Source organism: Drosophila santomea, chromosome X (assembly GCF_016746245.2).
Source record: "Drosophila santomea strain STO CAGO 1482 chromosome X, Prin_Dsan_1.1, whole genome shotgun sequence".
Taxonomy (NCBI): Eukaryota; Metazoa; Arthropoda; class Insecta; order Diptera; family Drosophilidae; genus Drosophila; species Drosophila santomea.
Window position 1 is genome coordinate 19,057,658 of NC_053021.2, and position 24,012 is coordinate 19,081,669.

Consider the following 24,012-nt stretch of genomic DNA (forward strand, 5'->3'; position numbering starts at 1 on the left):
AACGATTTAGAAAATGTGTAAATAATTTAGCACTTAAGGTTATTAAAAAACAATTACAACTTGGGTTTATTTTTCTTACGCACACAATCACCTAGCGTAAGTGCTGGGAGTTTTGAAATGCACTTGAAATCGCCAAAGAAAGCAAATGCTGCTTAGCCGGAAGTTGGGTCCACATTGCGTATGCGTTATGAGTGCATCAACAATATGGCTGCCGTATGTCGTATGTCGTATGTCGTATGTAACGGCAATGTTTACACACGCCAGCACATGTAACGGTACTGCTAACGGCAAACGCAACTAAATAGTTGCTACAACCATCTTTCACCTTCTCCCCTCCAGCCACTTCCCCCCCCTCTTCAACGTTCCACCAATTTTTGACAGCCAAGATTTACATATAAGCCATGTATTTATGTGCCGCAGCGCATTTTTGTATTACGCGAATGCGTATTTTTGTTGTACTTTTTGGCACCACAACAAACAAAACTTGGAAAAAAAATTGGCAACAAAATAAACGGGGAATTTTCGCACTGTTTGAACTTCGATTTTGTTATGCTGTTTCGGTTTCTTTTTGCTTTGTGGCGCTCGTTGTACAATTATTTATAAATTGTTATTAAATAATCTCGCCCAAATGGTCGCCGCCAACGGAACGCGCGCAACGCGAACCGAAGCGTCTGACACGCGAAACACGTAACACCGCAATGAAGACCAGAACTTCCACTGCTGCTCATTCGCTCAGTTGTTCATTCGCCCATTCTGCCATTCGGCCATTCGCTCACTTTCTCACTATCTCAATCCGAAATCGCCGAGCAACACACACGACTTTTTTCGGCCTCGCTGCCGAAATCGGAAAATGCAAACTGGCAAAACAGCCAGCCGAAAGCCAAATGGCAAAACAGTGACCGAGGAGGCAAAGGCAGCTAACTTGGCGAACAGAGCTGCATAAGTTGGCTATTTTAAAAATATTTAAAAACAAAACAAGGCTTGATTTCTTACTAATCTGTTTTCATCCTATAAAATAACACTTGAAATGCCTTTATACCGAAAAAAAATATCTGCAAAATTATGTAAATATTATTTGAATGTTTTATTTACCATCTGTTACTCAACTCCTACATCACAAATATTTATATAGTGTTTGGTAATTCTTAAGAATATTTCTCCACCCTGTACAATATTACTTAAAAAATAAAACTAAAAAAAAACTGTATTTTAATATGTTATTTAATATTTAATCGACTAGTTAGCTAGTTTTCGGCTAGCAATAGTTGGCAGCGCAGATGGCATAGGAAAATTGGCAAAAGAGACAGAGAGAGAACGCTGCGAGCGGGCCGAAAGAGCGAGGCGACACTTTTTGGGAGGTGGGCGGTTGGGCGGACTGGTGGGTGGTGGGTGGTGAAGGCCGATGGGCGTACGACGCTGGGTGGGCGGCAGCTACGACAAATGCACGTGTTATTTGCAGCCCAAAGGAAACAGCAGAGAAACAACAAAACGAGAATAAAACAGTGAACTGCCAAGTCGACAAGGAAATACCCTACAAGGAAATATAAAATGTACTTTATGTGTTACTTTAATTATATATGTACTTTTCTTTAACAAATTATGCACATTTGTTTGTTTGTTACCAGCAAGTGTAGCTCTAAACTTATAAGAAAGATAGACTTTCAAAAGACAATGTTTCATTAATTATTAAGGCGCCTCAGCTAGTATTTAAATTTTTAAACACTTTGGGGAAAGAGATGCCATCACAGAAAAGAGGGAGAGGGAGAGGGAAAGGGAGAGGGAGAGCCAGCGCGCGCAATTTTGCGAGCAACGGAGCTTTTTTCGGCTGCTCTCTGTTTTTGTGGTGAATTTTGGCCCTAAACGCACGTGTCCCAGTTCAAAAAAGCCGCCATTCCCGCCGCCCCCTCTCCTGCCTTGCCTTGCCTTGCCATATCCTTGCTCTCTTTCACTTGGTCCTTTGCTCTCGTTTGCTTTCTTCTGGGTTTCCCTATCTCTTTAGTACCCTTCCCTAAAGTATTCTTCTTTTGCGGTTGCAAATTGGCCCGGCATGTTTCTTTATTCTCCAAGTGGGAGTGTGGAAAAGCCAGTGTGCTTATGTGTGTGTGTGTGTGTGTGTGTTGGATTCTTGCGGGTGTATTGGTGTAAGTGGAGTGTGTTTCAGTGTCCTGCATTCGTGTGTGTGTGTGTGTGAGTGAGTGTGCGAGTGTGTAGTACTACAGATGGATGGAAATGCGTGTTTTTTACGAGATTGCCTTTTCGGCTTATGCTCTGGGGCCTACATGGCCTTTCCTTCTGGTAAGATGCATATATGTATGTGCTCTCGTTTATATGCTGCACACACGTGCATATGTATATGTTTTAGCTGACACATAAATACCCTATAAGTACTCATCTTTAAAGTTCCTCAGCACCACAGACTCCAGAGTCCCTGGCTGCCCACTTAAGTAGGCAATATAAATTCACTTTTGGTGCAACCAAATTCGTGGAGTGAATCGTAAGCAGAAAGAAAAAAAACGCCCACGTATAACAAAACAATGCGTGTTTTAAATAAATAAATAAATAATATTAAGTAAAAATAAAGTTATGGTATTTTATATAGACTTTACTTTGTAGATAGGAAATGTCTAAAAACGGATTAAAAAACCATTAGTGAGCGAAGCCAGCTTTTAAAAGAAACTGCATCGAAACACTCTGAAAGCACCATTATAAGCCACCCTTTTCTGATCGAAATAAATGGCCAAGGACTGCGGCTAATGCATTGGCCTGGGGACCGGGCTGGAACGAATCCAAATATTGCACAAATGGCGCCTCAGTAATAATGAATAATGGATAAGTGCAAAGAAGTCATTTGCCAAAGGCCATAACAAACACGCCGGCCAGCTTTCTATGGCTATAAGTGTTTAATATATAAAGTGTGTGCGCTAACTGCATGGGAATATTAAATTGCACTTGTCGCTCGGCAGGCAAAATTAATTCGCCGAAACCCGTAGCAATTAAAAGACACTTACTCACGACAATTGATTGCGTTTCGGATTTTGCTTGCTTACATAAATGTAAGATGATGTGCCGGGTAAATGCCTCAATTTCGAACCGATTGCCGGAACTGCGGACTGTAGACTGCAGACTGCAGACTGCATACTGCAGGCTGTGCCGAATCAAATATAATAAAACCCCGGTTCCCCGGACTACAAACGATAGGAAATGCACCTGTGTGCTGGTGGGGTTTTACCTGGCAGGTCGATTAATGACATGGCCTTAATAAAAAATTAACCATTTTAATTTGAGGTCAACGAAGAAGCATGTTATTTGCTAATTTTCCCATCCAGTTTAAGGACCGCGCAAAGTGCTTGCCTAGTAATTACGTTAGAATAGAAACCGCGGCGTTTAAATCAGGTTACAGCAGAACATGAATAATAAATTAACCTGCATTTTATATTGATATACAAATATTTTCTAGTCTTCAAGCGTCTTACTGGAATTACAAACACAGATTTCCGTTGAAATGCATTTAATGCGTGTATTTTGTAATGCACCTCGACCACTGCACGTGGGCGCCATCTGTGGCATGCAAGTGCAACTGCTTGTTGGATTACATGGCGTATACTTGATATGCCTCGCTTTTTACATGCCACTTACACGGATTCTACATGCAACTTTCGTAGCATACTTTTCAGGGTTAAGTGCACTACTCAGAGCTCTGATTCGTTGCGAACTTTTCGCAAAAAGTTTTGTTTGAATGCCCCCTTGTAGTTATTTAATTGTATGGGTCGTAAAAACAATTGTGGCAAGAAAATCACTCATTTCACTTGGGCGGGGAAAAAGCTCTTTTCATTTAAGACGAAAACAAAAACGTGGCCTGACTTAATGCCGCGAAACGCAGTTCAAACAATGCGAGGAAAATGCAAATATTCCGATTCTGTTTAACGAGAACACTTAATAAGATGCTGCATTCTTTATGCATTAATATTTCTTGTTCATTTGAGTTACTTATTTTACATTTCAATATGTACATCTGTTGAATTGGTTACCTATGGAATACCAAAGTAAATAAATGCACATACTTATTAAATAAATGTGCTATTTTTATGTTCAATTAATTCGAAGCTACTGTCGTGATTTTTCATTCCTCAGCTCATAAAAACGACCCACAAAATCGGTTTAATAGAGTGTTACCCTTATCGGTTTATTTACTGCCTTTCCACGCTGGCAATCCAGTCAATGAACCATATTCAGTTCAATTTCATAGGAACGAGGACATTTTACAGGATGATGATCAAATTTAATGCGCTCTTTTATTACGGCACACTTTGTATGTGATGTTCGTCTGGCTTTCATTGATTTTCGAGTGCAAAATCAGACAAGATTTTTTTACACAAGAATTGTGTAAGAACAAAGGGCTTTAAAGTTGGACAATGGCTGTTTTGGACAATATCCATAGCAGGTCAAGCAATTTTGGTTTGGCATAGACATATCTATAAATGGTATAGTTTAAGGTGTAAGTAGGCTTTTGTATCAGTCAGTTTCTTATACTCTCCTATAAATTTAGTTTTCCCTATCGAGTGTAAAATATATATATTTTGTGTATAGCTTGGTAGTACTCACATGATGCGGTGGTAGGCATCGAGCTGGTTGTGCGCACAGGTCACGGACTGCTCGGATTCGGTGGAATCATCGCGCAGCGTTGCAACGCCGAGCGGCAGAATCGGTATGATCGCAGCTGTGGCAGCTGCGGCCGTTGCCGGCGGCCCCGCCAATGTCGCCGATTGTCCCGCTCCCGCTCCTGCTACTGCAACTGCTATCGGTACCGCTGTCCCGCTTCCGCTTCCGCTCCCGGCTACCGCTGCTGCCGCTGCTCTGCTCGCCCCGACTGCGCTGCCAGGGAAGTTCTGCTGCGTGGAGGATGATGATGTCGTACTATCGAGCTCCTGTGCAAGGTGAGTTCCCAAAGAAAGTATATTTAGCCAAGTGGTTCATCATTGTGGAGAAAAGGTGGACAAAAGCGGTGTTTCACACGATCTAAGATAGAGGGGTTATTTTGAGTTTCTTATGCTACGAGGGTCGTTTGATAAGTCCGTGACTTTTTGAATAAAATATATTTTTTTCGTCAAAGAAGCGTTTTATTTCTCAACATAATCTCCTTTTAGCTCTATACATTTAGTCCAGCGTTTTTCCAATTTTTTTATTCCTTCCAAATAATAGGTTTTCTCAAGGCCCTCAAAATAGTCGTTTGTTTCTGTGATGACCTCTTCATTTGACCCGAATCTCTTACCGCCGAGCCATTTCTTCATGTTTGGAAACAAAAAATAGTCACAGGGGGCTAAATCTGGAGAATATGCTGGATGGGGTAGCAGTTCGTAGCCCAATTTATGAAATTTTGCCATGCTGACTACACACGTGTGCACCCGTGCATTGTCCTGATGGAACAGCACTTTTTTTTTCGCCAAATGCGGTCGTTTCTGCTTCAAATCAATATCGAATCTGTCCAAAAGCTCTGAATAATATTCGCCGGTGATCGTTTTACCCTTTTCAAGGTAATCGATGTGAATGATACCTTGTGCATCCCAAAAAACTGTGGCCATGACCTTGTTGGCCGACAGACCCACCTTGGCCTTCTTTGGTGCACGTTCACCCGGAGAAACCCACTGTCTTGATTGTTCTTTGGTCTCTGGTGTGGTGTGGTGGATCCATGTTTCGTCTACGGTAACGAAACGGCGCAAAAATTCGTTTGGATTGCGGTTGAACATCGCCAAACACTCCTTTGAAATGGTCACACGGTTGCGCTTATGGTCGTGTGTGAGCAATCGCGGCACCCATCGCGCGGAAAGCTTTTTCATGTCCAAATATTCATTTAAAATGTGATGTACCCGTTCAGTTGAGATGCCTACAGCCTCAGCTACCTCACGCACTTTCATTCTCCGATCATCCAATATCATTCCATGGATTTTGTCGACGATTTCTGGCATGACGACCTCTTTTGGGCGACCTGAACGTTCGGCATCACTTGTACTGGTACGACCACAACGGAACTCAGTAAACCATTTCTTAACCATTGAAATTGATGGTGCAGAGTCCCCATAATATTTATCAAGTCTTTCCTTGGTTTCGGTGATGGATTTTTTACGCAAAAAATAATGCTTAATTAGCACACGAAATTCACTTTTTTCCATTTTCGTTAAAATTCACGAGATCGTCTGCTTTCAATGCCTATAAAACGCAAACCAAAAAACGCAGCTTTCTCAAAATTTTACAGTCAGCTGTTAATCGATAACTGCTGACAGGAGCAGTGTTGTATTTAGAGCAGGTGCGCGGCAAATACAAAAAGTCACGGACTTATCAAACGACCCTCGTACAAAGAAAACTAATTATACAGTTTACAAAAAAGAAAAGAAATAAGCCAAGTATTAAATGCTACTCAGTAAACATTTGAAAAGGTATACGAAACTAATGAAATAATAAAATCGAACTATTACACTAACTAGTTTTATCAGAAACATTTAAAAATTAATACAAAATAAAAGTAATTATGTTCTTGCAAATTAGGAATGTTAATAAATAAAATCAAACTATTAAACTAACTAGTTTTATCAGAAACATTTAAAAATTAATACAAAATAAAAGTAATTATGTTTTTGCAAATTAAGAATGTTAATATAAATTCGAACTATTAAACTAACTAGTTTTATCAGAAACATTTAAAAATTAATACAAAATAAAAGTAATTATGTTCTTGCAAATTAGAAACGTTAATAAATAAAATCAAACTATTAAACTAACTAGTTTTATCAGAAACATTTAAAAATTAATACACAATATACTTTATTCTATAAAACATATAACTCATGCCAATAGCAGAAGTTTGAAGGCTTCAACTGGCACTTTTGTCCACCTTCCAGTCATGGAATAGTTGCAGCTGGCAGGTGCGAATGGGATGAAGGGGGTGGGGTGGGGTGGGCATGGCTACTAAGAGGGGGGTTAGGGCGGTGGCTTGGTTTTAGTGGTGGTTAGTGATGGAAAACCTTGATCTCGCCGGTTTCCGGCTGCGAGAATCGCTTCCGCTCGTAGAGAATCTCCCGCTCGATGGAGCGACTCCGGAAGGCGGGGGGCAGCGATCGATCGGGGGGAGGTGTCTGCAACTTGGGGGTCACGGGTGTGTTGCTGCTGCCGCTGCCCGTTGACTGTTGTTGTTGCTGCTGCTGCGACTGCTGGTGCTGCAGATGCTGCTGCTGCAGATGCAAATGCTGCCGCTGCTGCTGCTGCTGCTGCGAATGCGGATGCGTCTGGTGGGCGGCTGCGGCGGCTGCGGTGGACGAGGTGGGCGGACTTTTCTCGCTGGACTGCTGCTGATCGCGATGCTGCTGCTGCAGATGCTCGCGCTGCTGCTGATGCTGTTGGTGCTGCTGATGCTGCTGCTCGCGGTGCTGCTGCAGTTGCTGCTGCTGCTGGCGCTGCTGCTGCTGCTCGTCCCGCTTCTGCTGGCGGCGTATCTCAAAGTCCAGCAGACGGGCCTCGCGTTGCTCCTTGTCGCGCTGTTTGCATGCAATTGTCGCAAAGTGCATTCTTACTATCAGGTTTAATGGATTATCGCATGGCCATCGTTATTATTGCTGTTGCATTTTCAATTACTGCTTCATTTGGATTTGCTTTCTTTTCTCATATATATATATATTTTTTTTGAATTTTTCTTGGTATTCTTTTCTTTTTTTTTTGTTTTTTGTGAGGGATTACTTTGGCTTTATCAAATTGTTAATTTGTTTGCACGCGCGGTAGACACACACACACACGCACACCGAATTGGCCGCGACAGAAAGAGATAGGGAGAAGGCAGACAGAGAGAGGCACACACACACACACTCACCTTGTAGTTGATAGCGTCCTGCTCTTCCTTTTTCGCCTCGCGCTCGTTTCGCTGTCGATCGCGCTGCTTCTCTTCGTCGGTCTGCGAGTTCTTGCTGTCTATATAATTTAAGGAAAGTGTTAAAAATTGATAACAAATAAGGGAAATAATAGTAAATGAAGTAGTAAATTAGGCAAGTAAAATGCATCAACGTTGAAGAACACATCAAAATATATTTCAATAAATGGATAGTAGCAAAACATGACACAGAAAATGTAGAAAACAAATGTAAGATAAACATTAATGTTAAAAAAATATTTACACAAAAACATAAAAATAATCCACGAAAACAGTAAGAATAGAAAGAGAAAGAGAGAGAGACGGGGGAGAGAAAGAGGCAATGTTGAAACTGTTTCAATCGATTCTCATTATGGTATTTCAATTTGCAAATATTTTACTGTCATCCTCTACTCAAGCGCTAAACATGCATGTCGAAAAGTGCTAAAGGTTGATAAAAACAACTTGCAGCATGCACATCTACAGCTCGCACTCTTATACACACGCACGCACACGCTAGCAACTACAAATATATGTCTTCATATATATACATTTGTATATATATATTTATATACACAGTTCAAGGCCACGCCCCCTACTTACGCTGCTCCCCATCGCGCCCGCCACGCACTGCCATCAAGTAGCGACTCAGCCGAGGCGGTGTCATACTAATTTGCACCGTTCGACAGGTGAAAAGCCCACACGGAATCAACAGTCGTCAGTTGCGGCCGAAGAACCAGGCGAAACTGACGCTGAGCACCAACAGGCGGCCCACTAAAAACATAAAGCTAAACTGAACACTGAACACTGAACACTGAACACTGAACCCAAAACACACTAAACACTAAACACAACCAAAGTTGACCGCAGCCCAATTAGTGTCATCTTCTCGGAAGGATTAATGCCCAGCTGCGAGTGTTCGCGGCAACCGCACAGATATGCATTTTGCGGTAGTGTGACCAAGTCACGCACGAAATTAGAAATTGCGGTGGGCACACTGCTTGCATTAAAGTCACTTCACCACGTCACGTCAATATCAATAGAAATTTGAACATCTGCACATGATTGGTTTGTATTTTGTTATATTTCCCACGCTCGTTAATTATTTGATTATAATTATAATGGTGTGTTTGGTCCTCTGTTTTATTATTTTTCCAGAGCATTCCCACATTGAGGAGCGGTCTCTACTCGACTAACGACTAACACTCAACACATTCCATTTGGTTTGCCTGCCAGTCGTTTTGCTTTCCTCGTGCATTTATGCTTCCCATGAATATTTGAGCTTTGAGCTTTGGCCTTGGCTTCAACCGATTCAACCCACCACAAGAGCACAGGAGCACAAGAGTTCACCAAGTGCGTCACAAGCGGTGAGTAAACACTTATTTGAGTCACTGTGTTGTGGTGGATTAAAATTGATCATAGGAATCATCATTGCAGAAATTAAAAGCGAACTTCTCAAGTTATATACAAAGCTATTACTTTTTAGTTATTTACACAAGTGTCTAAACAAAAATATATGTTCTATGCACAAATAACAAAACCGGTTTGCTTTCCTTAACATGGTTTTAGCCCCAAGCCTGGGCAAATACGCAAATGGTTGCTACACAGTTTACTCATTTCGCATTCTAGTTATCTGTTTAACCTTTTCCAAAGCTTCAAGCGTATGCAATTATCTCGTTCTACCCTTTGGATGACTTCAAAGAGGCCCGAGTGCGGCACGCTGGGCGCGACAAGTTAACACCTGGCCCACTTGGCCCACCTGGCCCACCTTTGACCCCGTTCCATTCACAAACTACTTGCACACACATACACACACACAGACGCATCAGGGCCATCATTTTGTAGTATCATGTATCATCATCGTAGTGTCACTATTATTATTATCATCATCATCATCAAAGCTCTACGAAAAATGCAAAAACGAAAACCAACCGAAAAACGTAAGATAACTAAGGGGAAACAAGGAATGTGGAACAAAACGAACTACACGTAACGTAACGGAACAACCAACGGAACGGAACAGCGGAGTAACGGAACTCGCTATGTACGGGTTGGGGGCGGGGGCGGTGGGTGGTTCTTATTGTACTTGGTTTCATTTGGTCTATGGGGGTTACTAATGGGGATCTGCTTGTGGCCTAATGGTTTCTATTTCCATTTGAGCCAACACTACGAGACCAGAGAGAGACAAAGACAGAGACAGAGGCAGAGAGAGACGGAGACGGATACGGAGAGAGGCGGGTTGTGTGAGACAGAAAGAGAAAGAAATTCTTCCTTACCTCAATGTGTTATTTGATGTTTTTTTTCTGATGTTGTACTTTGTGGTGATGATGTTGTTCTTGTTGTGTCGAATTTGATTTTGATTCGATTTTAGTAACGATTCTTGTCGAATTTGGCAATTGATTATATACGCGATCGCGATCGCGACGCGTACCGGAACGATTGGAATGGAATTAGTACCGTTAGTTAGTTAGTTAGGTGAGTGCGGTGTGTCTGAGTGTGTCTTTTAAGCAAGAGATAGACATATAGGCAGATAGAAAGAGAGGAGAGACTGAGTGGGAAAGAACTCGGTTTTTGGTAAAAGTTTTCGATTTGATTCAGTAATTTCTTAGTTTTTGTATTCTTTCGTTTGTATTTCGTATTGGTTAGACTTGATTCCTTAGTTTTGTGATTCCTTTTTTATTGTGTGTTGAACATAGAAGACAATATCAATCAAAGAAGAGCAAAGAAAAGAAGTACAAAAAATAAATCTTCAATTATTTCGTACTTAAATCGGAACTAAATCTTATGTTTATTAATTGGGGAGAGCCAATAGACATCATTTGTTGAGTATTTTAATGTAAAATTTGTAATAAAAGCAATTTGGCCAGCCCCAAAATGAAGTCTATTTATGTGGACTATCGAATGATAGAAAACCAAGGCAAATCAGGGATCATAATCCACCAATTTATCCATCAAGCCGGATTACCTCTCTCTTTGGCTCTGGTTTTCTGGGCCTTGACTACGCTATATTAAGCTATATTATTATATATATATATATATGGTATGTGGCAAAATATATATGGTTATACCTATGTAATATTAAGAACAAAGGGGTATGGGAGTCATCGACTATACATACATATATGTTTGTAAAGAGAGAGAAAGAGAGTTATTTGAGTTGCCTTTACATCTAAGAGGAGTCACTTAACAAACGTACCACATACAGACATATACATACGTACAGACAAGATACATATATATGTTAAATACAGATAGATATACAGAGAGAGAGAGAGGACTCACAGGATGGCCTAGTCATACAAAAAAGAAGTGGAACCAAAGAACAAACGATAATCGCACTCCCTCTAGACTATACACGGGCTATATATGTATATTAATGAATTACCATCGTATTATAACTTTCGGTTATATCGATCAATCTGATTACATAGACATCGAGGGACGAACAACACAAACGATGTGGGAATCGGTATTGTTTTTTTTTTCTTTTTTAAAAGGGGGTGTTGGGATGGGAAGTATTACGAGTAGTAATAGTGGAGTTGGAGGTGGAGGGTCCAAGGTGCTGCCCCGCATGCGCAACCCGTAAGACTCACTTGAGGAACCGCCGCCAGCGCCCGGTGGCGGGTAGGAGAACCAAAATTGATGGGCCAGTTTGGCGTGGCGCCCAACCGAGGGGCTGCCTGGAAAGAGGATGTGATACAGGTGAGTCCGGGTTCTAGCCGGTTATGTACGACTCAATGTGGGTGGAGGATCAAACGGCGTTGGAATGCCTCTTGCCTAACAAAAAAGGCTATTACAAAATATTGTGCTGCACAACAGGATGCACGTGGCTTTTGTTTGCAATAGCTTTGTGATTGCGCTCAGTTTTTTGTTCAATATTCATATCCTTTGTAAAGGACCAACCGCTGTGATCCTCCATAGTCGAAACAAACTCGAAATCGGAATCCTCCGTGGCATACTCACCGATAAACGAGTCCTGTTGCTTGCGCCTGTGTGCGTGAGCCTGTGGAAGGACCTCAGTGGTTTTTCAGTTGCTCAGTGGTTTTTCAGTTGCCCAGTGGTTTTTCAGTTGTCCAGTGGTTTTTCAGTTGTCCAGCTATACTGCCAGTTGTACTGCTTTCCAGTTCTAGGACCAGGCACGTGCGTTGAATTGAGTGAGGCTGGGTCCGACTGGGGATGGATGGCTCCAATGGCTTGGCCAGCTGGCTAGATGGCCAGATACCCGGATAGCCCAAATAGAAAAGCGCCGAGGGCGTGTCAGTGGTTCATTGCGGCGACTGGGGAATTGGCCGAGCAACACGGCGATGGTCAACCGCTGGACCAATGGTTTACTAATGGGAGCCGAAAAATAAAGAACACAACAAACAAATTAGAGTCGTACGCAAATTGGGGCCATCAACTTACTGACTTATCGTCAACCATGTGGCTAGTAATCAACCTAACCTACACACATACACAGCCGCATACACTGTGAATAATTAAGGGTTTTGGCTGTATTGGTTTATATTTGAATTAAATACTAGCAGAGATCATAAGTAATACTTTAATGTTGAGATCAATCGAAAAGCAAAGTAAATAGATAATACATTTCTGAAAGGCTGAAAGTGCCATGCCTGGTTTTGTGTAGTTTTTCGAGTGTAAGACTAGGCAATAGCAGCCGCAAAATGCCGAATGGCTGTGGCAAGCAAATCTGGTTAACCATGGCAAATCAAATCGAATGGCATTACATCAGCGAGAGCCACTCGAGGGTTAAGTGGCTGGCTGCATGGGTTAATGGGGGTAGAAGAGGACTCGGAGCAGCTTTTATGCCATCTGTATGGGCTTAGGCACCAGGCACCAGCCACCAGCATGTGAAAATGGGTCAAAAACGTGACTCTTTGGCGATAAGAAAGCGGTGGGTGGCAGCTGGGCGTGGGAAATGTGGACAAAAGACGGCTTTAAAAAAGTGGGCGGTGTAGCGAAGTAGTAAGTCCCATGGGGCGGGGCGGTCCTAACCTTTCCCACACAAAAGAATACCACCAAATGACACTGTTTTCAGTTGGGCATTTTCCGCATTTTCTGCATTTTGCGTCTCGCTTAATTTTTACAGCCAGATAAAGGGAGGTTTTTTAATTTGTTCTTTTCTTTAATACGATTTCATTGGTCATCATTGGTTTATGGTCGAACGGAATGTTCTTTTATTTTTAAAAAGTCATTAAAAGGGGTTTTCATTAGTACTTTATGGTAATTAACTTGTGTTTATGGCTTGTGTTCATTAATAATTATTAGTGGTATGCGGCATCTTTAAAGATTTCGATTTTTCAGTTTTACACATCCGAAATTGTTGTTTTAAATAACAAATTACTTGTATAGTTCGTTGATGCTTTTGAGCTGCAGTTAAATCATTTCACTTAGATATATTCCATTTATTGATGCTTTTCCGCTGTTACCCTTTTCCTTCTATGATTTAATGAATTTTCAGGAACATGTGTGGTTTGGCTCGCCATATTTGGGTCACTTTATCAGCGGAAGTTCTCGTTTGCCATCGCTTCAACTTTGCCATTTGTGCATCCTTTACGGCCCGAGAATTTTATAACCCGTTTATGTGGTGTTTTATAATTTTTATTACGCCTTGTTTTGTTTTCTAATTGAATTAATTCGGTAAGAGTGCTTTTGTGTTAGCTGGTACAACAACCATTATGAAATTTTATTGCTTGCCACCTACTCACGCACACAGAAACACACACACAGACACACACTCGGAAAAAAAAACAACAACAAGCACTCGGCCTAGGACAAAACCAACAACACACACCCATTAATGTGAGAGCGCGGGGGGAGCGGGATAGCTCCTGTTGCGACCCAAAAGGGAAAACAACTGTTAATTAATGATACTGTGAATTTTTACGCACTTTATTTCTCTTTTTCGCACAACAACAAAAAAAAACACTAGAAACACACACACACACACTGGCAAAAAAAAAGTGGGCAACAAACAGGAGCAGAGAGAGAGAGAGAGTAAGAGTGAGAGTAAGAGTAGGAGGGATAGAGGAGTAAGAGAGGGAGAAATTCGCAATTTGGCACACTGCGAATTACCGTTGTGCCACTCACTGCTGCTGCTGCCGCTGCGTTTTGGTTTATTTCCTGTCATGCCACTGTCAAAATCAGGACACGTTACTAATGCGTAAAACGCTGGCAAAGAAGCCAGAAAAAAATAAATGAAATCAACGTGGAAATAGAAACGCAACCAGAGCCAAAATGGGCGAAATGCAGGAAAAGCGTGAAAATCGAACTAGGACTCAACTCGACGGAGGCGGCGCCCTTGCAACTGCTTGCTGCTCTGCTTGCGACTGCCTGCGACTGCGACTGTGGCTGCTGCTTGCGCGTTTGCGACTGCTGCGGCTTCTCTGCTGCGGCTCCTCCGCTGCGGCTTCTGCTGCTGCTGCTGCTTCTACTCTGCGGCTGCTGTTGCTGTTGCGTCGGCTCCCTTCGCCAAAAGCGAGTGCTTGCGATGGTGGCGAGGGACGCACGACGCAAAGCAGGACGAACAGGAAGCTGCGCCGGAGGTGCAAGCCGACCAGAGCGGTCCCACATGATTAAAAAGCTAACGGGGAGCGTCGCAGGAGCTCTGCAGAGAGCGCATGCCGCCGCCAGAGAGACGAGCGAGAAAGCTTCTGCCCACTGAGAGAGCTTTCGCAAGCAGTGCTGGCCATGCGAATGCAAGGATGCAAGCTCTTTCTAGCTTGAAAATACACATTTCCATAAATCAGCAGGATTGTGATCGCTTTCGTTTTAAATGAAAATGCCATTTTTACATACCGTAGTTCAGCCAAATGAAGTCATTCTCCAAACACAATAAGTTGTTTGCCACAAAATTAGTAATAATGGTCCAAATATGAAAAGCGATACCTCGTCCAGCTCGTAATTAAATTTCCAATCAAACTATGTTTAAAAATTGAGATTCTATTTTTTTTTAATTTTTTTTTGATGATTTTTGCAGAAAATCGTTTTTCTGTTTTTTTGCAATTATTGCTGATATTTAATCAGTATTTTGATCAGAACATTCGAAACATTGGTCCAAATATGAAATGTCATGCCTCATTCCAATCAAACTGTATTTCAAAAATGGACATTCTTACTAGCGATAATCATTTTTAGTCAAGTTATGATTTAAATGCCCATAAGAAATCGAACTGAGCTATTTTAGCCATATGATTTCTTTAGTTATATGATGAAAAACACTTGTAAATAGCGAATGGAGCGGAAATTTAACAGCATTGCTGGTGTTCGTTAGACAATTTATTTGAAAAGGAAGCTTTTCGAAGCTCCATCGTTCGTGAAAGCTTTATGTATGCCAATAAAAGCAAAAAATTCACGATCAGCGATGTATAGAATGCCAGAGTGTAATTATGATTCCTGCATAAAGAAAACTATTTTTACATATGAAATGCAAATATATTCGTGCGTTCACAGATCATTTGTTTGTCGAAAAAATATGCACTTTGACGAATAGTAAATGTAGTTTTTATCGATAAGAAACATAAAATACAACCAAAATAAATATTAAAGGGTATAAATAGTTCAATTTGGATTCCTAGTTATATGTTTACTTATGTACATCGTATGTTTGTTTTCACGTTTATCTGCACTTTCATATCTTCTTATTTGTGTGCGTTATTTTAGGGGGCACGTTGGCTAGACTCGAAGTTAGATAATGCCCGTATCAGCGGAGATAAGCCCCGAAAATTTGTGCCGTAAATTACTAATTTGGGCAAAAGGCCGCAATTGTAAAGTCCGAAAATGGAGAACTAAACCGTGTCATTTGGAAACTCTAATATCACCTATTTGCGAATAGGACGAATATCACGAAATATTCGGATGTCAGCATTTGCAAAGGTTTTTTCGCACACGCACTCGCCGACTCACGCGATAAGGTTAAATATAGTGCGGTTCTGAAAGCACACATCTTAACAGAAATAATTTGCCACACAGAGAAAAGTACTCACTTTCATTTGGCAAATAATATATTGGCAAAATAATATTTTATTTATTAGTCAGTTTTTTGGCATTAGGAATAGCAGTAATTTGTAAATATTGATAATGATTTTATCATAATTTATAAGTTTTTTTTTTCAGTGCTTGCACATCTTAGCATGCATATCAACGAACTCTCTGAGAACTGTGTTCAATTACTTTGCAGCGGCGAACAAATGCAATTATTTTTCCCCACACCCTTTTATTCATCAGCTGTGCTTTTCACTCTCTTCGCCTTCATTTCAATCGGTTTGTTGAACTTTGTCTATGCGACAGGCGAAAGAAGAATCATCCGACTATTCCCGAATTTTCCAAATCAAAACCTCAAATCTCAAGCCGCTCTTATCGCACCTTTTTTTCGATTCTCGCTCCAATCGGTGACCTTGAAGAATGTTGATAAACATAAAAACACAGACCCCAAAAGTCGAATGAAGTGGAAACAGAACCAAACAAAGTCTGAGTTTGGAATCAAAATAAGAGAGAGCATATGGTATATGTATGTATGTTGGGGAGTGCGTGTGTATTTGTGTAGAACTCGTTTTTTAAATGCGTCGTGCGTTTATTTGCGCTTCTCTTATACAGATATATAAAAAATTCATAAATTCATAAACAGTATAAACTGTAGTCTTTAGCTCTAAATACAAATTAAATACGTACAAAATGCTTAGCTTAATTACATCGAAAAAAAAAACACTTTGCGTAAATGGCCAACCAAAAAAATTAATGGAACATGTGCTTAGGTTAGGTTAAATAATAACAACACAGAAAAAAATTGGGCTGCGTTTGGACCTGATACGAAAATTGATCTGCTGACCTGACCTTCTTATAGTAGACCACATTAACTTATGTTCACTGTTTCACAAATATCAGATTTAAATTAAGAAATCTGATTTAATTATACCGTTTTATGCGTAACCTTTAAACTCAGATCCATTTTTATATAGAAAAACAGAAGTAGCAGCACAGAAAAAAAAATTGGTTGGATTGTTTGTATGGGATATAAAGAAAGCAGGGTGCTATATCTCGTGAAATCAAAACTTTGTTCTGTGATTACTACGATTATTTTCGTTTTCCTTTTTAATTGGCTTCCAAGTGCGTCCTCTATTGAAGTGGCTGATTACAGGTGATGGCTGATTGCTTGGATGGATGGGTCACCTCCACGGTTTTGGGGCTACTACTCCCTGTCAGCGGGATTCGATGGCTCCTTGCCGGAGTTCTTGCACTGCAAGCAATAGCGATAGGATACCGGCTCCGGTGGCTTGTTAACCCCAATGTTGACCTGGGTGGCCGCTGCCGCCGCACCGCCCACGGTATCGAATGGATTCGGCTTACTGTCCACGGGACTGATGGGGAAGTGCTGCCAGTGGGGGCAGGGCATCTGCTTGGGCGGATGGATGGGGAACGGCATTTTCACGCTGCTTTTTCCTGCACTGGTTGAGTTTTAAAGTTGGCCAAAGAAGCTATATGCTGTGGCTTTAGTCTCGATCCGCTTCTGTATCTGTATCTGTATCTATATCTGTTGATGTAGATGTATCTGTACTTGTATCTCTATCTGCAACTGCAACTGGAGCGACTGCCGCTCTGCTCGGAGTCTCGATGCGAACTGTGCGGATTGCTAGAAGCGACGCCGCAACGTCAACGACCAAAACAAAAAACAAAAACAAGCCAAGCACAAAGAGTAGAACCTTCTCAGACGACTGAGGCGACTGAGCGAATACCCTGCAGTAGAAGAGCATACCTTGAGATTGGTATATACATTTGATGATGGAAAACATTCAAATTGCATCAGTGGATATTTATGCTTATATATGCGCATTTATTACTATAACTTCTTAACTGTAGCAAAGCTAGTTATATACATGAATTTAAGTCGCAATTTGAACATCTGGCGCTATACATTTAATTTTTAAAATAATACATTTAAAATTGTTTGAACATTTTGTGTGGGCAAATATTGGCTCGTAAACCTTTTCCCGACCACTTGTGTGACTTTTTCAAAAACCCAGGGTATGCCAACAACTTGGAGCTACAACAACCGCGCGCCATCCACGGCATTGCCATGCGGCGCGCACGCACACACCCTCAGCTGGTCTGGTCTGGTCTGGCGGGCTCGTCTAGTCTGCGCGACAAAGAGGAGCGAATGAGAGGGAAAACGACCGGTCTGATACGGCACACTGAGCGAAAAGTCAAGCTACTATGTGCTTTAGACACCGGAAAAACACTTTTAATGCGGTGTACCCCCAAAACTGCACTTCTAGATCCTTATGATTCTAGAATAGTTTTCTATTTTCAATGATAACTTCAAAGATCTCCAGAAGGTACTGGGTTATTTCTTTGGGTGTACTCTCTCGCACGCTTGCTCTCACATTTTTTGGAAGGTGGGCGTGCGGTGGGTGGGTGGCGAATGCAATCGCCAGTTGGCACTCCTCCGTTTTATCGTTATGCTTTGTTCGCATTGGACTTCCCCGTCTTACTGCCCTTTCTGAAGATCTTATGCTGGCAAAATTTGGACTTTGCACGCCAATCCGTTGTTAACCCATTGCGTTGAAAACAAAACATTTCATATAAACTCTTGGCACATTTAAAAAACATTTCAAATATCTCTTTGGAACATTTAAAAAACATTTCAAATATCTCTTTGGAACATTTAGAAAACATTTTAAATACATTAAAAAAAACTCTTTCCTTAAGCAATACAATTTGAAAACTTTGGAATTGGGAAATGTAAAAATATAAATGCAGATTTGTTTTTGAAACATTAATGGTTCAAGGGTTAATCAAAGTGGCTGGAAGGGTGGATATGTCGCGACGAACTCCCTTTCCGGGTTCTCGAATCGCCGGCGAGTGTTGTTAACCTCACTCATTGTGCTTTGTGCGCTCGCCTTTGTGCAAGTTTCTTCATTAAGTATACGCACATTCGGTTTAAGTGGGCTGCTCATTAATTGAGCTCGACAACTGCTCGTGGAGTGGCTTCTGTGGCAGATACATAAATATATCTGAAAGTGGAATCAGCCGGTTATGGGGGGTGCACTTGTTTATAGTCGTACAAACTATCAATGGGCTATCAATGTGCTGCGAGATAAACATATTTACACAAAGAAAGGAAGTGCTGACTAAGCAGGCAACTTACAACATAACGTATAAAGTTAAAGTTAGTTAAAAGGCACTTGAATAACATAAGAATGTTTGTGAACCCTTTTTTTACAGTTTTCAAGTTCCGCAAGTACTAAATAAGTAACGCACAGTTATAAGTTAATTATTAGATCTTTATTAAACTTATGATTTAGGCAAAATACACTGGACATCTCCAGCAGCTCAGGGACTGCAGTTGATGAATGTATTGTGTCTGATGCATTTACAAACTGCCATTCGAATCTGTGTGTTCGGCATTATAATCGGATATAGCATATATCTCGCTATTGGCCTCAATTCTAATTTGATCTAAACAAAAAAAGGTTTGCTCTAAAGACTAAATTTATGCTTAATTAGTATCGAATTCATTTGTTTCTTCCTATTCTTTTTAAGCAATTTGCTTTTTACGTTTGTTAGCTTTAGTTTTTTAGATTTCTTCATTTATCGGTTTAATTCGAGTTGATATTATTTTTTATTTTGTTAAAAGGTTTCTTTAAAATTCTTTTGTTTTACATTAAGGTCTTAGCTTATGTTTTAAGTTATGTTTACGTTTGTTAAATCACTTTACACAGAACAAGCTGCGTATGTTACAAAAAAAAAAAACAATTAAATAACATCTATATTTCATTTATCATGCGAACCTTGTGGCTTAGACTATGGATTACAGTTATAAGTAGAATTATAAATATGATTACTGTTGGTATTATTATTATTATAAAAAACCTTTACAGTTGTTAAAAATTAAATTACCATTCGCTCGGCTCTTGCCATCGTATAATTAATTTATTTTAACAATTGCCTACGTTTTATTTGATTTAATTAAATACAAATATATATTTATTTATTTACTTTATATATATTGTTTGCGTTTCTTTTCGCTTGATGTTCTTGATTTAAGGTGATTCGCGTTACGTTTGCTTTGTCACATAAAGTAAGCTAGACTCTATATTAGATTTATATTTAAATATTTAGGCTACAAAGTAAACAATATTGTGTAAGAATATATTCGTTTAAATATCAACTCGATTTTCTTCTGCCTTTATTTTGCGAGGAAAGTCTGTTGAAATTATATACAAAATAAAGTGGTCAAAGAGTCGAATTGGAAATCAGCAGAGTAGATCTATCGAAATGCCCGCCAAGTGGCAATAAATCCACACAGAGATATAGTCGCAGATCGAGAATTGCGTATAGAATGCTTGTAGAGATAGTTACGTAGCTGGTTAGTGAAAAAGTGCCTTGTGTGAGCGCAAGGAAAACCATAATAAGAACACCTGAGATTTACATTTACACGTATATCATATTATATATCATATCATAATTAATATCAAGAGTTTTTGCCTACGTCTACGTCATTCGCATTTAAATGGAAATTGAGGTCTTCCCATTATCCACCTCTGTCAACTATTTGTGTATTACTATTAATTCCATAAGATAAATTAAGAAGAGAGACTCGGAGAAACTTGTGCAAACAGTTAAGAACTAAACTACGATATATCCGTTTACGTTTAAGTTCTAATATATATGTGCAAGCTTTATAAATATGTTACATTGACAGTTTCTCGTGTGTGTGTATGTGTATGTGCCTGGATTGATTGTAAACATACAATATCTTTCGTACGCAGTTGTCATCATCACGTAATCTAACTAATAACTTAGACAAAACAAAAAAAAAAAAAAGGTTACGACCTGTTACACACATGTGTAGGTATCTAAATATCGCGAGCTAAGTAAGGTGCATTGCTAGGGACAGGCCGAACAGCCAGCGGCGCAGCATGGCGCCCGTTTACGATGCGTTCGAAACCGGAAGCGCTACGGGCGCCTGTCTGTAGTACGCATTCGCTCCCTTGATCGGCAGCGGATGGGCCTCCGTGTTGAACACCCACTCGTCCAGCGGCAGCACCGAATCGTCCGAGAACAGCAAGTACAGGTACTGCAAAGGAAACCAATTGATTACATTCGATATAAACATGGTAAGAAAGTGAAAGATATTCACCTTCAGTGTTTCGGCGAGGAAAAAGCTCTGCTGAACGTCGTCCTTTTGGGGCTCCTGCTGGTAGACGTTGCGCAGGCCACAGTATCCGTGCGCCGTGCGGCAGTGCTTCTCCAGGGCGAGGACCGCCTCCCAGCCCCAGTCGCGGTACTTCTGGTCGTGCGTGAGTCGCCACAGCACAAAGTAGCTCTCGAATGTCTCTGGCCGCAGAATGTAGTATTTCTCCTGCGATCTCAGTGCTCGCGCCTCCACAGCTTCGCTGAATCTACATTGTATTGGACATGGATCAGATGTGTTAGTACACCACTGTAGGTTTTCATGGGCAGTGGAATTACGCACCTAAAGGCCTCGGGTCCCAGCTGGGTGGGTGCTCTGATGTAGCTCTCGTGACAGGTATTCGTAATGCCCTTGCCCACCTCCATGTACTTGTCCGTATAATCATTTTGACGCGTGGCCGCTCCCAACGCAAAGAGGCCGCCTAATCAGTAGGAAAGATTATTAATATACTAACAGGGATATATAAGATCCAAACACTTACCCGAGAAGCAAGCCAAATGGTCCATCTTGTGCTCCAGCCTGTCGAACTTGAGATCGGAGACGTACGTCAGTCCGCCGGGACTGGTGCGCACCATCTTATCCAAAATGGCCAGCATCGCCTCGTCGTACATCTCGCGTGCCTCCTCATCCGTTTGGCCGGATTGCAGCCAGGCCTTCAGCAAGTACTCGTAGTAGCTGTCGCCCAGTGCGCCCAACGACATGTGTACTGCGAAAGAGTACAAAAAGTTAGTTGAATTTGGTAAACAAATCTTGCAAGACTTACGTTGCCCCCATTTGCCCGTCTTCGGATTGAGGAAGTTGGGGTACAGGCCCTTCGGTTTCTCGATCTCCTTGAGCACCTGGCGGATGGTCTGCACTCGCTCCCGGTACAGTGGATTACCGGTAATGTCGCTCAGGTAGGCGAATTCCAGATGCAGTGTGCCAAATTCGGATAGGATGGAACTGCCGCCGGATGCCCAGCCGTAGTTCTTGGCCACACCGGTCTTGGTGTTGACCAGCGCATAGGGAATTCCCGTGGGCGTTTGGAAGGCGGGCAGCAGCTTGTCGGCAACGTGCTGGGCCTTCTCCTTGTACAGTGGATCACCGGTGAAGGCGTACAGCGTCAGCATGCCGCCCACAAATCGAATGTTCGTCTCGAACACGCTCAACTCGGCGCTGATATTGTCCAGTGAGAATTTGCGTTCGATCCAATCGCGACCCTCGCGATATTCCTTCTCCAGTCCCATTATGTACAGGGTATCCAGGCCGTCGACGATTGTGGCGCCCAGATCGTAGGATCCAAAGATACTGGCCGAATGCGGTCGCTGCGAAAGTGGACGCAGTTCGTTCTTGCCCCACGCATACAGTTTGTAATTGTGCCACGCATGTTCCATCATCTGAAGTGGCAAAAGAATGGCAATTCGTTAGATATTGAATGCAATTAGTGTGCAATTTTAATTGAAATATACTGTGAATATTCATTACAGTTCCTAGATATACATATATCAATTTAAATTAAATTTAACTCTTTAAGCAGCCCAAAACCAATAGCATCGCAATTGAAAATCGTTTGCGTATGCAACAATTCCACGTCGAAGTACATTCAGCAAATCGCAATTATTTTGCATGGATACAATATGCAGATTTGCGCATGTTATTTCTATATTTACACTCTGCTTAATATTTGGCCTTCGTTGAAATTCGTTTCATATTTAGTTTCTCGCTTTCAACTCGGCTTGAAATGTTTGCATACGTCAGTGCGACCGTGTGTTTGAGTTGATTTACCCTTATTCCTTTTTTTCTTTTTTTTTTGCAATTGAATATCGCCCAATGCCACACACCCACACACACACACAGCACACACACAGGCGTGAGAAGTCACGTAGCTGGCCGCAGAAATGGTAATGAAATGGACAGCGGAGAATCTTTTTCATTGCCAGAACGCCGTGTTTCTCAGGTATTGCAATATATTTATAAATGTAAAGGAGAAAATCGTTTGAAAAGTAACTGAGTTGGCTACGAATTGAATACTAGTTTAAGCTATTTCATGGTGAAAAGTGAGTTTTAATAATTAATACATTAATTTTAAATCATTTACAAACGTTTTGAACTGCAGGTAACTTATTTATTCGAGTTCTGGAGTTTCAATTAGCCTTCTGTTTCACTCTTATTTTTTTTTCCTTTTTTTTTTTGGAGAGTTTCCATTTGGCTTAGTGCAAGTATTTGGCTATGCACCTGTGTGGGTGCGTGTGTGTGTGTGTGTGTTTGCATTGGTGCGGCCACCGCTATTTTGCATTTTGCCATGTACTTCCGCTTACACACACATAGCCACACATACACACACAGCATAATTCGGCATTGCATACTTTGGAGAGCCGCTTTCTCTCACCCCTCCCCCCTTCCCCCTTCCCCCTCTCTCCGCCCTTGGTGTGGCTTTCATTTGGGCACTTTTTGCAAAAATTAAATTACGACCGCAGGACAAAGCACTCAGCAAGGACCAAGGACCAAGGACCAGCGACTTTGCCATACATTCTCCTCCTTTCCATGTTTGCTTTCGCTGCGGGTGAAAATGCGGGGAAATGAAAACGGCCAGCGAGGGCTGAACAAATATTAACAATTTTCCCGGTAATTAATTATAGTCCAACGCGTTGACACAACCTGCTGCACAAGCCCATCCAAAAAGGAGCCCACTTAACCCCTCCCCCCCCCCCCCCCCCCCACAGCTGAAATCACGCAACACTTAAATCTCGAATCGCAAATCGCCCCCCATCATTAAGGAGTTAAGGTCACCACACAGTTGAAGGTCAGGTCTGAGTTGGGGTTACGCATGTAATGGCACCAAATTTGCATTATTTAATGGTGGAAAATGATACCTAATTAATTTAACATGGCTAAATTGTCGCATGCCTGTGGCGCGCTTCGTCACTAGGTGCACTGCGGCACATACAGC

The 24,012-nt window shown here is 41.4% G+C and overlaps 3 protein-coding genes and 1 long non-coding RNA gene across 13 annotated transcripts in view; 1 reads left to right on the forward strand and 3 right to left on the reverse strand.

Annotated features, from left to right (window-relative positions):
• Positions 1-4,794: 4,794 nt before the first annotated feature.
• The window catches only part of LOC120455443, a 67,741-nt gene continuing 48,523 nt past the window's right edge, over positions 4,795-24,012 (forward strand). The window contains exons 1-3 of one of the 5 annotated variants that reach the window (XM_044006541.1): positions 4,795-4,934; positions 8,471-8,959; positions 9,050-9,258. The gene's annotated coding sequence lies outside the window, so the exon portion shown is untranslated. Of the gene's footprint in view, positions 4,935-8,470; positions 9,259-24,012 lie in introns of all 5 variants that reach the window. The other 4 variants (XM_044006539.1, XM_044006540.1, XM_039641647.2 and 1 more) reach the window with 4 other exon arrangements.
• On the reverse strand, positions 7,495-11,988 carry LOC120455447. The gene is made up of 5 exons (XR_005616747.2): positions 11,855-11,988; positions 11,485-11,571; positions 10,168-10,562; positions 7,856-7,953; positions 7,495-7,526 (listed from the first exon to the last, which is right to left on the reverse strand). It is a non-coding gene; the product is annotated as an uncharacterized LOC120455447 (long non-coding RNA).
• Positions 16,431-17,495, reverse strand: LOC120455446. The gene has a single exon (XM_039641653.2). It carries the CDS (start codon positions 17,310-17,312, stop codon positions 17,079-17,081), a length of 234 nt encoding a protein of 77 aa, XP_039497587.1. The 5' UTR covers positions 17,313-17,495; the 3' UTR covers positions 16,431-17,078.
• The window catches only part of LOC120455442 (mannosyl-oligosaccharide alpha-1,2-mannosidase IA), a 50,562-nt gene continuing 45,699 nt past the window's right edge, over positions 19,150-24,012 (reverse strand). For all 6 annotated transcript variants that reach the window (XM_039641644.1, XM_039641642.1, XM_039641643.1 and 3 more), the window contains 5 exons: positions 21,847-22,459; positions 21,565-21,789; positions 21,366-21,504; positions 21,030-21,291; positions 19,150-20,966 (listed from right to left, as the gene is read on the reverse strand). In XM_039641644.1, coding sequence (XP_039497578.1) covers positions 20,820-20,966; positions 21,030-21,291; positions 21,366-21,504; positions 21,565-21,789; positions 21,847-22,459 — 1,386 coding nt within the window. In that variant the 3' untranslated portion in view covers positions 19,150-20,819. The remainder of the gene's footprint in view (positions 20,967-21,029; positions 21,292-21,365; positions 21,505-21,564; positions 21,790-21,846; positions 22,460-24,012) is intronic.